Source organism: Malaya genurostris, chromosome 3 (genome assembly GCF_030247185.1).
Source record: "Malaya genurostris strain Urasoe2022 chromosome 3, Malgen_1.1, whole genome shotgun sequence".
Classification (NCBI taxonomy): domain Eukaryota; kingdom Metazoa; phylum Arthropoda; class Insecta; order Diptera; family Culicidae; genus Malaya; species Malaya genurostris.
This window is the reverse complement of record NC_080572.1, coordinates 76814479-76828224: the sequence shown is the minus strand read 5'-3', so window position 1 is coordinate 76828224 and position 13746 is coordinate 76814479. Positions and strand designations below refer to the sequence as shown.

General features: G+C 43.8%; 1 protein-coding gene across 1 annotated transcript in view; it reads left to right on the top strand.

Moving 5' to 3' along the window:
- Window positions 1-9576, top strand: part of LOC131433842 (uncharacterized) — a 41445-nt gene extending 31869 nt beyond the window's left edge. Inside the window, exon 3 of the mRNA XM_058600447.1 lies at window positions 9487-9576. Within this exon, the coding sequence (XP_058456430.1) occupies window positions 9487-9576 (90 nt within the window). The remainder of the gene's footprint in view (window positions 1-9486) is intronic.
- Window positions 9577-13746: the final 4170 nt, after the last annotated feature.

Sequence of the window (13746 nt, the reverse complement as noted above, 5' to 3'; positions counted from 1 at the left end):
TTTAACGGTTAAAAGATCAACATTGAAAGCAAAAAAAAAAATGCTGTGTGACATCAAACTGGAAACTAGTTTTGCTCTCAGTGAAAGCACATTGAAAACTTGATATGATTTTCTCGAAATGACACGTCACGAGCATAATCTTAAAATAAAACAGCCAAAAAAGGACCGGGATAGTATACATTTAGGCGATATTACTCGCAAGCAAGAAAAAAGATTTCATGCAATCTCCAAACACTACCGTGGAGGAGAGAATCCGATTTTGAACTTAGGTGATTTGGAATGCGAACTTTTTGCGATTGCTATGGACTGTAAGTGTTAGCTATAAGGAGACGGAAAATGTTCGGTTATATGACAAGCAGTGTTGTTTCACAAAGTTGTACACAGGTAGTTTCTGTCAATGCACACTCGTTGCGTCGCTTCCATCCCGCATCCACCGGAATAGCAGTGTGGCTATTTGAGCACAGTATGAAAATATTCTCTTTGTCTTCTACTTGAACTCGCACATGTAATCACTTTGAAATACGAATTTAGAAGCGCTGAAGATCGAACGTTTTACAATGAAGTCTTCTACAACACAGGGAACGTGAATTAGTAATCCGGCAATAAGGTATCCCAGATCATTTGTTTTATCGACTAATTGGGACAATGAACGATTATCTCGCTTCTGACCACAGATAGAACAAGAATTTCTTCAGTAAATTTTTAGTTCTTGTGTAGACTTATAATTTACGATCATTTGATGCAGAATTAGTCCTGTGACGCAAAATTATGTAGATTTAGTTAGACGGTTTCTTTAGAAAAGTGTATTAAAGTTCCAAGATCTATTGATGATTGATAAAATACTTCTCATAGTATCTAGTGTTAGTGAGAATATGAAGTTCTATGCATTTATAACTAGGAATGAGAATTGTTTTGAAGAGTGTCTTCGACACAGTTTGTGGACTACTTAGGAATATAAAGGGTGATTTTTTAAGAGCTTGAGAACTTTTTTAAACAATAAAACGCATAAAATTTGCAAAATCTCATCGGTTCTTTATTTTAAACGTTAGATTGGTACATGACATTTACTTTTTGAAGATAATTTCATTTAAATGTTGACCGCGGCTGCGTCTTAGGTGGTCCATTCGGAAAATCCGCTTTTTTATCGACAAATTTTGTTCAGCGATGAGGCTCATTTCTGGTTGAATGGCTACGTAAATAAGCAAAATTGCCGCATTTGGAGTGAAGAGCAACCAGAAGCCGTTCAAGAACTGCCCATGCATCCCGAAAAATGCACTGTTTGGTGTGGTTTGTACGCTGGTGGAATCATTGGACCGTATTTTTTCAAAGATGCTGTTGGACGCAACGTTACAGTGAATGGCGATCGCTATCGTTCGATGCTAACAAACTTTTTGTTGCCAAAAATAGAAGAACTGAACTTGGTTGACATGTGGTTTCAACAAGATGGCGCTACATGCCACACAGCTCGCGATTCTATGGCCATTTTGAGGGAAAACTTCGGAGAACAATTCATCTCAAGAAATGGACCGGTAAGTTGGCCACCAAGATCATGCGATTTGACGCCTTTAGACTATTTTTTGTGGGGCTACGTCAAGTCTAAAGTCTACAGAAATAAGCCAGTAACTATTCCAGCTTTGGAAGACAACATTTCCGAAGAAATTCGGGCTATTCCGGCCGAAATGCTCGAAAAAGTTGCCCAAAATTGGACTTACCGAATGGACCACCTAAGACGCAGCCGCGGTCAACATTTAAATGAAATTATCTTCAAAAAGTAAATGTCATGTACCAATCTAACGTTTAAAATAAAGAACCGATGAGATTTTGCAAATTTTATGCGTTTTATTGTTTAAAAAAGTTCTCAAGCTCTTAAAAAATCACCCTATACAAATTAAACATTTATTTTCTTGGTGGCTCCTCTAAGCCACTAAAGTATTATGAAGAATTAGCTCTAGGTTCTGAAATCTGAGACATTCAATGTTCGATGTTCAAATTTCGTAAACAATGAATTTTCCATACTGTAGGATATAAAGTTATGGGTATTTTCAGAACGGATTTAGGAGTAGATTATTTTCGCCATCCAGGTCCCCGATTTCTGGATGCACTGAAAATAATGGTCTAAAAATTTTGGAATGAACTTCGCGACGTCGTATGATTACAAATATCGTAACATTTTTTAAAAACTGAACGCAAAAATTGATACCTTCTAGATACTTAACGTACTTAAACGATGACGTCAAATATATTTCAATCATATCAAGTTCTGAAATAAGCTCCTTCTGCGGCAGACGATCATCGAGATGGGAATGCCAAATCACTATTCAGATTGATCTGCTTCAGACAAACGTGGTACCGATAATCGCCAATTTATCTAATGCCTCCCAGACGTGTGGTTTGACACCAATATTCTCGTGGTTAAAAAGAAGGAGCATTATTTGCGTAAAAGTTGAAAAAATGTTGAAAAATCGTTTCTTCGCGGTTATGGTTGCGGTCAACTGCAGGATCTCGGCAGGATGTCAAAGCATTTTGGTATAAGACAACATAGAATTGAAGGAACAATTCTTCCATTGAAACTTAACTTTGTATTTTTGTGTTGCCGTTTGAAATTTGTTCAATTTCAATGGATTTACTAAGTTGTTGATTTTAATATTTTCATATTTTGAGTTTCACAAAACTTTTGCCTTTAAACAGCAAAATGATAACATAATGTGATATTAATTGAAAATTTGATGAGTCGATATCATATTAGGATTGCAATCTGATGTTGCTATCATAATCAGATTTCAATTTGTTTACATTTTGATATTAGACTTTACTCGGGAAGGTGAGGCTTGCTTTCTCTTTACAGAGAGCAAGCCTACCCGAGCGTCTGTTCCCTATGCTGGGGCGGCTCGAAAAAGCGTCTGTTCTCCATGTTAGGAGCGGCTGATTACCGGCCTTGTGTCAGTGTGGGAATCTAAATAGTTCTGACACGATGGCCCTCCGGTGAGACAGGAGGTTGGTGCAGATCTAACATGCCGCCCGGAAAAAGGAAGCTACGAACAATCAAGAAAGAAATACGACTAGGAATAATCGGCAAAGACCTACGTAGCTGTAGCACAACCAGCGTTCTAGGAACGGAATTTATAGTGTTGGGCAAGATACGTCAGAGTGTGATTGGGTGGCAGCCAATCAGTGATAGGATGTGCGTATTGAAGATCAAGGGCAGCAAGGGCGAGGATGCTGCAACACCGCACGAGGGCAAACGAGGAACGATACAGACAGGAAAAAGCGCCACAAGAAAGACCAAGATCGCGAAGCAATTGAACAGCTGTACCGCGCAAATGACACACGGAAATTCTATGAGAAGGTGAACCGCTCACGTAGAGGCTACACGCCACAGGCCGAAATGTGCAGAGATACCAGTGGTAACCTTCTCACGAACGAACGTGATGTGATCGACAGTTGGGAGCAGTACTATGATGAGCATCTGAATGGCGAAGCACAAGATACAGAGAACGGCACAGGAATCAATCTGGGTGCACGCTCAGCCGACGACAGATTCCCAGTCCCTGATCTGTCAGAGATAAGTGAGGAGATCGGCAAGCTGGGGAACAACAAAGCCGCGGGCAATGACCAGTTACCAGGTGAGCTGCTCAAATATGTAGGAGAGGCACTGGCTAAAGCGCTGCACTGGATGATTTCTAAGATTTGGGAGGAGGAGATTCTACCGCAGTAATGGATGAATGGAGTGGTATGTCCCGTTTACAAAAAGAGCGATAAGCTAGATTGTTGCAATTACCGCGCATTCACATTGCTGAAGGTCGTCAAATGATGAGATAAGTAAGTCCTCACAAGTTCCTGTCTCATGCCTCCCCGAGCGTGTATGATGACAATTGGTCAATAGAGCGGCTTCGACTGGGTGCTATCGCCTTCTGCTTTAGTAGCAGAATGAGAGGGTGCGAAATGGTTTGTAGGTTGAAGCCCATCCTAAAGGGCAATATTTCTCAGGTATATTGCAACATGTGGTTATGTTATCTGTTGCATTATTTGTTATATAATGAACTGAATTATATTACATTGTATTATATATTGTTGTTATTATTATTACCATTGTTATCGTTATTACTATTATTATTATTATTATTATTATTATTATTATTATTATTATTATTATTATTATTATTATTTTTATTATTATCATTATTATTTTTATTATTATTATTATTATTATTATTATTATTATTATCATTATTATTATTATTAACAGTTTGGCTGAAAAGTTCGTATTGTTTAATAGAAACACACATTTTTTGCCAAAATTCGTTTATATTATTCAACATAATTGCCATCAGAGGCGATACAGCGATTATAGCGATTTTCCAACTTTTCGATTCCATTTTTGTAGTACGATTTGTCCTTTGCCTCAAAATAGGCCTCAGTTTCAGCGATTACCTCTTCATTGCTTCTAAATTTTTTACCAGCGAGCATTATCTTGAGGTCTGAGAACAGGAAAAAGTCACTGGAGGCCAAATCTGGAGAATACGGTGGATGAGGGAGCAATTCGAAGCCCAATTCGTTCAATTTCAGCATGGTTTTTCGTTGTTGTTTTTGATCGATTGTGAGCTCACGCGGCACCCATTTTGCACAAAGCTTTCTCATATCCAAATATTCGTGAATAATATGTCCAACACGTTCCTTTGATATCTTTAGGGTGTCAGCTATCTCGATCAGCTTCACTTTACGGTCATTGAAAATCATTTTGTGGATTTTTCTCACGTTTTCATCGGTAACAGCCTCTTTTGGACGTCCACTGCATTCATCGTCTTCGGTGCTCATATGACCAGTACGAAATTTTGCAAACCACTTACGAATTGTTGCTTCGCCCGGTGCAGAGTCTGGATAACACTCATCAAGCCATTTTTTGGTATCGGCGGCACTTCTTTTCATCAAAAAGTAGTGTTTCATCAACACACGAAATTCCTTTTTTTCCATTTTTTTCACAATAACAAAAGTAGCTTCACTCAAAATGCAATATCTCACAAACTAATAATCAGACAGCAGTCTAATTTATACACGTATCTTTTGAAGGTTGGTACTAACTGCAAATGGCATGGATTTAATTCTAGTGGCGCCCTCTCATAGAAACGATACGAACTTTTCAGCCGATCTGTTATGATTATTATTATTATTATTATTAATATATATATATATATATATATATATAGATATATATATATATATATATATATATATATATATATATATATATATATATATATATATATATATATATATATATATATATATATATATATATATATATATATATATATATATATATATATATATATATAAGAGCGGTAAAAATCAACGTATTTTGTCGGTTACGTCACTTATACAATCATATATCCGGAACCAAAAGTCACAGCCATTTGGTCTTCGAACTTGATCAAAGGCCTATCAGTAGCTTTCAAACGAGCATAAGTTTGTTAAAATCGGTTCAGCCATCTCTGAGAAAATTGAGCGCATATAATCCGTTTCCACAATATTTACTTTTTATCATTCTCTTCCGTAACATCACCATCACCGCCCACGGAAAACCGCTCCAGTCGATGACCAGCATGCGGGCCACCCGCCGGGTCTTCGTAGCCTCGCGGTGTTTCCCGTGGGCCCACACGGACTGAAGGATGCGGCCAATATAGATATATACCAATGCCATCTGGAAGACTCATGCAATATTCAATAGGAGGATTGGTTTCATGATATTTCAATCATGACCACGATAATGAATTTTTTTCGATGTATTGACTGCGGGATCTACCGTGTATCTGGGAATTAAAGAGTTGTTAAGGAATTACATAGATGTATAGGTGATCAGTCGACCACAACTAATATCACACTCAGCACTCATATGTCTCGTTTATGAACCGATTGAGCAGTACACAGTTCACTATCGGCAAGAAAGTCAGCTATGCAAGCATTTTGGCTTTTAATTGAATGCCAAATTGACCGTCTGAAACAACATGCACAAATATGTCTCCCTCATATTAATCAATTAAAAATATTCAGGAGATGAGTGGCTGTTTTACTTGCAAATAAAACGTGTCGTAAGCCCACATCGCTCAATCACTGAAAACATTCCGTATTTCTAAGGGTTGGTTTTACACGATAAGCTTTGTGCGATGATTCGTTCAATTCATGTATTTGGAATTTTGTGCGTCTTATTTTGACACTGAATTTTTTCTTAATGCTCGTTCATATCAAACGTTTTAGAAAACTTCAATTTTGAGTTATTTTTAGATATCTCATATTTATTTTAAAAATGTATAATAAATTGGTATGGAGAAGAAATTAATGTTGCTACCTTAATAAACAAGAGATATTCACGATAAAGTTCTACCCATTCTTGTACAGGGTAAATTTTGAAAAAGTACCCCTTAGTAAAGTAAGTCGTATTCATATTGCAAAATTAAATTTATTTTTGAGACGACAAGGTGAATTTTAGGGATCAAGATTTTTCATCAATAAATTGACAGAATGTGAGTTTTTTCTTTAGTTTTGCAGAGAATAATGAAACTAAGTGTCAGAGAATATGATTTGCTAGATTTCATTACAAATCGAAGGTTTCAAAAAATGTTTCATAAGTAAAGATCTTAGAATGTGCAATCAGGTGCCTTGGGCAACAAAGCAGTAGGCAATCTTGGGTCACCGTTCATAAATAGAGAAAAAAAAATAGATAGCATCAGCAACGTAAGAGGTCTTCAGCACTTAAAAAATCAGTGACAAAAAACGCAACCCATAGAAACGATTCCTGCCATACGTCTAGTAGGTATAATGAAAAGAGTGGATCAATCTATTTCCATTAATCGCTGAATTGCCAAAGAATTAGCGGTTTCAATTTCTCTCTTATTTGCATTGTTCGATTCTACCCACAAGAAAGCACCACAAAATTGAAAGGATGTGCGTCAAATGGAGTGAATAAGTTTTTTTTGTTGTCTACCGCTACAATCGTGGGGCGCCTTCCGTGCGAAAAAGGATTAAGGACATTCATTACAGCAAATCCACTTTCACTTACACATCGCTCTGCACTGCCTCCCGATGAAGATTCAACAATGAACAGGAGTAGAAAAAAAAACAATTACAAGATGCATGCAAACAGCGCAGAATAAATTATCGCCGTTTCCTTCGGTTTGGAGTGGTGGTACAAGGAAGGGGACGTCGAATTTTCTTTCGTTCCCTTTCTCGAAACCTGTGGCGTCCGATTCTAGCCTTGGCGTCGGGAACGGGTTGGTGCACTGCGGGAAGGGATTTCATTAATACTCCGCCGTAACGGAGATGCATCGGTGGATATTTTGTGCTTGGCGAACTGAGTGAGAGGAGGCCGGTGAAAAGAAACGACTTCAAGTACACCGACGAACCCTCGAAGGCTGCCACGTTTTGTTTTTATTTTTATTACTATCCTTTCAGCTTTCTCCCGTGTTGGATTGAGTCGGACGAGGCGCTGCTTTCTGTAGAGTGTCCTGAGGGACGTTTATTAATTATTGCTACAGAAACGGTTTTGTTATGGCATCTGGAATCCGGCAGGATATGCAAGCTTCAGAGCGCTTGGCGGATGGCGGCTCGATGTGGCCACCGGGGACAGTTGACATGCAACAAAGCAATCAGCGAGGAATCAGACGGAGAATATTTAGAAAAGAAAAACTTCGGAATAGTTCAATGAAAGAAGACATTTTGAAAAATGAGGCCAGCAAAACTGGCGTACCTCAGAGTTTGTTTGATGATTACTTTTTCGACGTGGGTTGCAATGCAGAAAATCAAAACAAGCTGTTGCTTGCTCTAGCATTTAGTGAGGAAAACAGTGGATTCGTGATGAGAAAATCCGGAACATAACTTTAAACGCATTGAATGCGGTTTATATGGTTTGATACTTACGACTTTTTTTATAAATCTTTTTTATTTAGACCTTTTCGCGTACAAGCTTCACGTAGCCGATTGAGTCGTTCTTTTTGTTTTTGATTGACAAAATAATATTTTTGTTATTGGATCTCGTTTTTTTTTGTTTCAACCTTAAGGTCATTCACCTCTTCGAGCCACAAAAGCTTTCTTACTCTATATGCGGGGTTGAGGATCGAACGCAGATGGGCTGCGTGAAAGGCTTCGACTAACCGACTAACCCGTTCCCTTATTGGATCTCGTGGTAACCGCTTTTCTTGGGGGAGAGGAGCATCCATTTCCATCCAACGAGGATTGAGGGGCACTTTGTTCGTGGCTCGTCTTTTCATCCAATGCCTCATCATTGGTATTGTTGTTGTTGTGAAAATTTCTTTGGTTGAAGATGTCCTTTCCGCTATTTCAGTGCAGGATTTACCGTAGTGAAAACTGACAGGTAATCTGCTGAATATCATAGGTATCCAACGATGTACAAGGATGCCTTCCGCTATGACCACAAATTTCATAATATGGAATTGCCTTATGCAGTCGCATACGTAACACTCGCACACTATTCCGGTTACTGGGGAAAAAATCAGCCATACTTCCCATTCGATAAAACACACGTACACAGCGATTTTGTGCTTAACGTTGTCATACTCGACACTGTGCACCTCGTTGACCACCGAAACGGATGCAGCTAAATCTCGTTCTCGTTTAAGTGATTACATACCTTCCACCTGACTTGACGACCCCTTCCCCGGCAACTGCGAGTTATAGGGCTTGCCTAGGATGTGGTGGGGTTTGGCAGTGGGCTCTGCTAATCCTCTATAAAAAGCTGCATGTATTCGCAAGCAAGTCCTACTAAAGCGATCGTGTGCCGCTCAAAGTGCACAAGCCCAGCGGGAGTGCCGACTCGGCACGTTAGGACTAACGCCAGTGAGGTCCTAACTATGGCATACTGGCTACCATACCATTCACGGGTACGATACGGTAGATCGGAATATATATAGAGAAGCTAGGGCTGACAGTTGCTGTATTCTACTCCTTCAGTAAAGCAGGGTGGAGCCGGCTTGAAAAGGCGAGTAGGCTAATGCCGCAGCTGCCTTCCGTTCCTTAAAACCGTGGCAGGCCTTATGGCACGCCTTATTACTTTCAGCCACCTGGTTGGGATGACTGGGTGGAAGTAGGTTCAGATGCCCTTTTCCTAATTTGCGCTGATCCGGCTCTGAGCGTAAAGCCAACCCTCACATGGCAACCATGGGATCACGATAGCGACTACTTTCGGCTGGGTTTGACGGTAGCAATAAGGGGGACCCATATAAAATGAGTTCTACACCATCAACATCGGCGTCGAGCAAGGAGGTAAACCCTTTCGCAAGAGGGGGTTTGAGGAGGTCTCCATCCAGAACGGGAGCGAGAGAGGAGAGAGAAGTGGAAGCTGAGGGGACGAGCGACAGCAATGCCCCCGTCAAATCAGTGGACCAGCCTGAGTCCCGGGATCAAGGGAATGAAGTAGTCAAGCCGTGTATGACAGCGGTCATAGAACAACTCGACGCGATTATCGAATTCACGCAGGAGAAAACCAACATCAACAAGGAGCTGAAGGTGAACTTGCTGAAGCTACGTAAGGCCATGAACGTAGCTAAAGGGACCAAGAGGCGTTGATAGTGCGGCTAGAGGGTGGCGGAAAGTCGGAGAAGTCTTCTCAAAAAGAGCCCTTCACCTTCGATAGCGATAAAAACCAGGATGCGGTCAACTATGCGCACCGGCTCACGATTGAGCGGAATAAAACGCGCCAGGGATTCTCCAGGTAGTAAACGCCTGACTCCCAAGACCAGAAGGAGTAAAGACCATGGCGGAAATGATGGAACGAAGGAACGTGGCGAGGGGCTCAACCTAAACCTCGGCACTCGACCCCCGGATCCGAGCCATGAAAGCGAACCCGGCGAGAATCAGCCTGAGCAACCATGGCTGAAGGTCGCAAAGAAGAAAAGGGTCCAAAGAGGTGCTGGGCCCATTCCCGAGAGAAGGGTTAGGGACAAGGCCGACAAAGAAAAGTACGCTGATGTGTTCAAGGCCATGCGGAGTGAGGTAAAGCTAGCCGAACTTGGCAAAGAGGTTCGCAGCATACGTCGCACGAAAACGGGAGAGATGCTGCCGAAGTTAAAGCCCTGCGTAGTGAGGTTGCACTCCAGCGCAAACGGTTGGATGAAATCGTCACCGCAGAAGAACTTGCCATGGCCATCAAGGAGCAAGGAGGTGTGAATGTCCCACGGGAATCCATCCGCATGAAGAAAGGACCGCAGTGCACCCAAATAGCTACATTCAAGCTATCGGCCACGGATGCTAATAAGGTTCTTAAAAAAGGGGAGACTAAAGGTCGAATGGTCGGTATGCCCAGTGACCGCTTACCAACCGCCGGTGTTGGGTATGAGCTTCAGGTGTTCCGAACCTGGCCACAAGTCGTGGGACTGTAAAGGCCCAGACCGGAGCAACCTCTGCAAGCGTTGCGGCAGCGAGGGGCACAAAACGTATGCATGTGAAAATACGCCACGTTGCATACTGTGCGCGAGCAAGAAGAAGGCAACAAACTACGTCATGGGCGGACCTACTTGTCCAACAAGTGGAGGGAGTAAAACAATATGCAAGTAGCACAGCTGAATCTAAATCACTGTGCAGCTGGGCAGCAACTGCTGCACCAGTCAGTGGCGGAATGGAGCATTGAGGTCGCCATTCTCTCGGATCCCTATCTCATACTAGTAGATAACGGGAACTGGGTGTCGGACGAATCCAAGACTGTGGCGTTCTTGACGACTGGTCGATACCCAGTGCAAGAGGTGGTGAAAACGCAAGCGGAGGGAGTAGCCATTGCGACGGTGAACGGAGTGTACTATTGTAGCTGCTACGCTCCACCCAGATGGTCAATAGACCAGTTCACCCGGATGGTCGACAGGTTGACCGTAGACCTGGTGGGTTGGAAGCCGGTGGTGATAGCCGGAGACTTCAACACCTGGGCAACGGCTTGGGGCAGGCACTTTACCAATAGGAGAGGACAGACGCTACTGGAGGCCCTCGCCAAGTTAGACGTCGTGTTAGCGAATGATGGACTGAAAAGTACCTTCCAGCGGAACCGAGTCGAGTCGTTTATCGACCTGACTTTCTGTAGTCCCGGTCTAGCAGGAGATCTTAATTGGAGAGTTGATGATGGATACACCCATAGCGACCATCTAGCCATTCGCTACACGATCGGTCAATTGGCGAGAGGCACAAGAAGGAGTAATACTCCCAAAACTCTAGCGTGGAAGGTTGCTAACTTCGACCGCGAATCATTTTGCACTGCCCTTGGATTGGAGGAGCACAACGCGAACCTGAGAGGGGACGAGTTGGTCGCTATCTTGTCATGGGCGTGTAGAAATGCTCAACCGAAGACCAACAGACCATCGAAGAAGAAGGATGCAAAGAGCTCGATCAGCGGAGGTGAGGATCAAGAGGAACATGGCGTTCAAAACGGCGAAGTTAGCACTAAACAAGGCCATCAGCGCAAGCAAAAGAGCCTGTTTCGACCAGCTATGTGAGGCAGCCAACTCCAATCCATGGGGCGATGCCTACTGGATGTTAATGGCCAAAACGAGAGGGGCGCTAACACCCCCTGAACGTAGTCCGGCGAGGCTGAAGGAAATCATAACGGTTCTCTTTCCCCATCACGACACGTCCCTCTGGCCCCGCTACCAGCGAACGAAGTTGAAAATGTGACGAACGATGAGTTGCTCACTGCGGCGAGATCGCTCGATAAAAAGAAAGCCTCGGGGCCAGACGGTATCCCGAACGTGGCTCTAAAGGCGGCTATACTGACAAAACCGGACATGTTCATACAGAGATGTCTGGATGAGCGTATGTTCCCAGACATTTGGAAAAGGCAGAGGTTGGTACTATTACCGAAACCTGGGAAACCCCCAGGGGACCCATTGGCGTATAGACCAATCTGTCTGATCGACACTGTGAGAAAGCTCCTTGAGAAATCATCCTGAACACGCTATCCCTCTTCATAGAGAAGGTAGGAGAACTGTCCAGCCAGCAGTACACCATAACATTGAGGGTAACCACGGCGGAGATAGCTATTTAGCGCAAACGACGAGGAATCCGCTACTGTGCGGTAGTAACGCTAGACGTTAAGAACGCGTTCAATAGTGCTTGTTTGGCAGACATTGCTGATTCCCTACTTCGACTGGGAGTACCAGAAGGGCTGTACAAGATTCTGGAAACCTACTTCCAGAACCGAGTATTGCTCTACGAGACCGAGGAAGGCACACGTAACACTCCAATCACGGCTGGAGTACCACAGGGATCTATCTTGGGCCCGATCCTGTGGAATATAATGTACGATGGAGTACTGAGGTTGAGGCTCCCTCCGGGTGTCAAGATAGTCGGGTTCGCGGACGACTTCACACTGACAGTCTACGGCGAATCCATCGAAGAGGTCGAACTGAGTGCATCACACTCAATCTGCTTGGTGGAGGACTGGCTGCGTAGCAGGAAACTGCAACTCGCGCATCACAAAACAGCGGTGATGGTGGCAAACAACCGCAAATCGGAACAGGAAGCGTTGGTACATGCCGGAGATTGCGTGATCGCCTCCAAGAGATCACTGAAGCAATTGGGTGTGATGCTTGACGACAAACTCAGCTTCAGTAAGCACGTTGAATACGCCTGCAGGCGCGCATCAATAGCGATCGCGGCGCTGAACGATGGTCAACAGCTCGCCTGTGCGCTCCAGTAAACGTAGGCTACTGGCAGGAGTGGCAGTCGGCGTCGGCACTTAATGTGGAACAAAACGCACAGATGCTGAAGAGTACTCATAGACTGATTTGTCTTCGCGTGATCAGTGCATACCGCACTGTATCGAGGGATGCGGCCTGCGTGGTTGCAAGTATGATGCCTATCTGTCTGATAGTGACTGAAGATGCGGAGTGCTACAGCATGCGAGGAGACAGGAACGTCCGTAGTGCATCCAAAGCCGCTTCTCTACGCAGATTGCATCGAGAGTGGGACAGTGCAACCAAGGGACATATCGGCTCATACTTAGAGTTGGTTGGATAGACCTCACGGAGAAGTGAACTTCGGCCTGACGCAATTCCTCACAGGCCAAGGGGGCTTCAGGTGGTACCTCCACAGGTTCGGCTGCCTGGCTGCCCAGACGAGATTGAGACGGCAGAACACGTCTTGTTCGCATGTTCCCGTTTCGCGGCTCAAAGGAGTAAGCTACTGGAGGCATGTGGCATTGACACCACACCGGAGAACCTGTTCCAGAGCATGTGCCACTGCGTAGCGAACTGGAACGCAGTGTCGACCGCGGCATCCCAAATTGCGGGTATATTGCAGCGGAAATGGAGTGCGGAGCAGGCAGGCAGCCGCGACCGCTGGTCGCGTACAACCGTAGTGGGCTCAAGAAGGAATAAGCGAATAAACGTCGGTCAGGGAGAACCTCCTTCGCCGGGGAGCTCTTCGTCGGAGTAGTCTAGATCTTTCATCGGGGACTAGACGAGTAGTACGTAAAACTGTTAGGATCGTTGGGGCGCCAGTGAACCGGAAGCTATCCTCCAACCGGAATCACTGGATCGTCCCTGGCATCCTCTCGATCGGGAGTTGACGGGTATCGAAAGCGTCGATTTCGGTGGAGCCTCCTTCGTCGGGGAACTCTCCGTCGGAGTAGTCTATATCCTTTGTATGGGACTAGATGAGTAGATCGTACTACCGTGGTACCGTTAGGATCGTCTGAGCGCCAGTGAACCGGAAGTCACGCTCCAACCGGAATCATTGGATCGACTTAAGCATCCT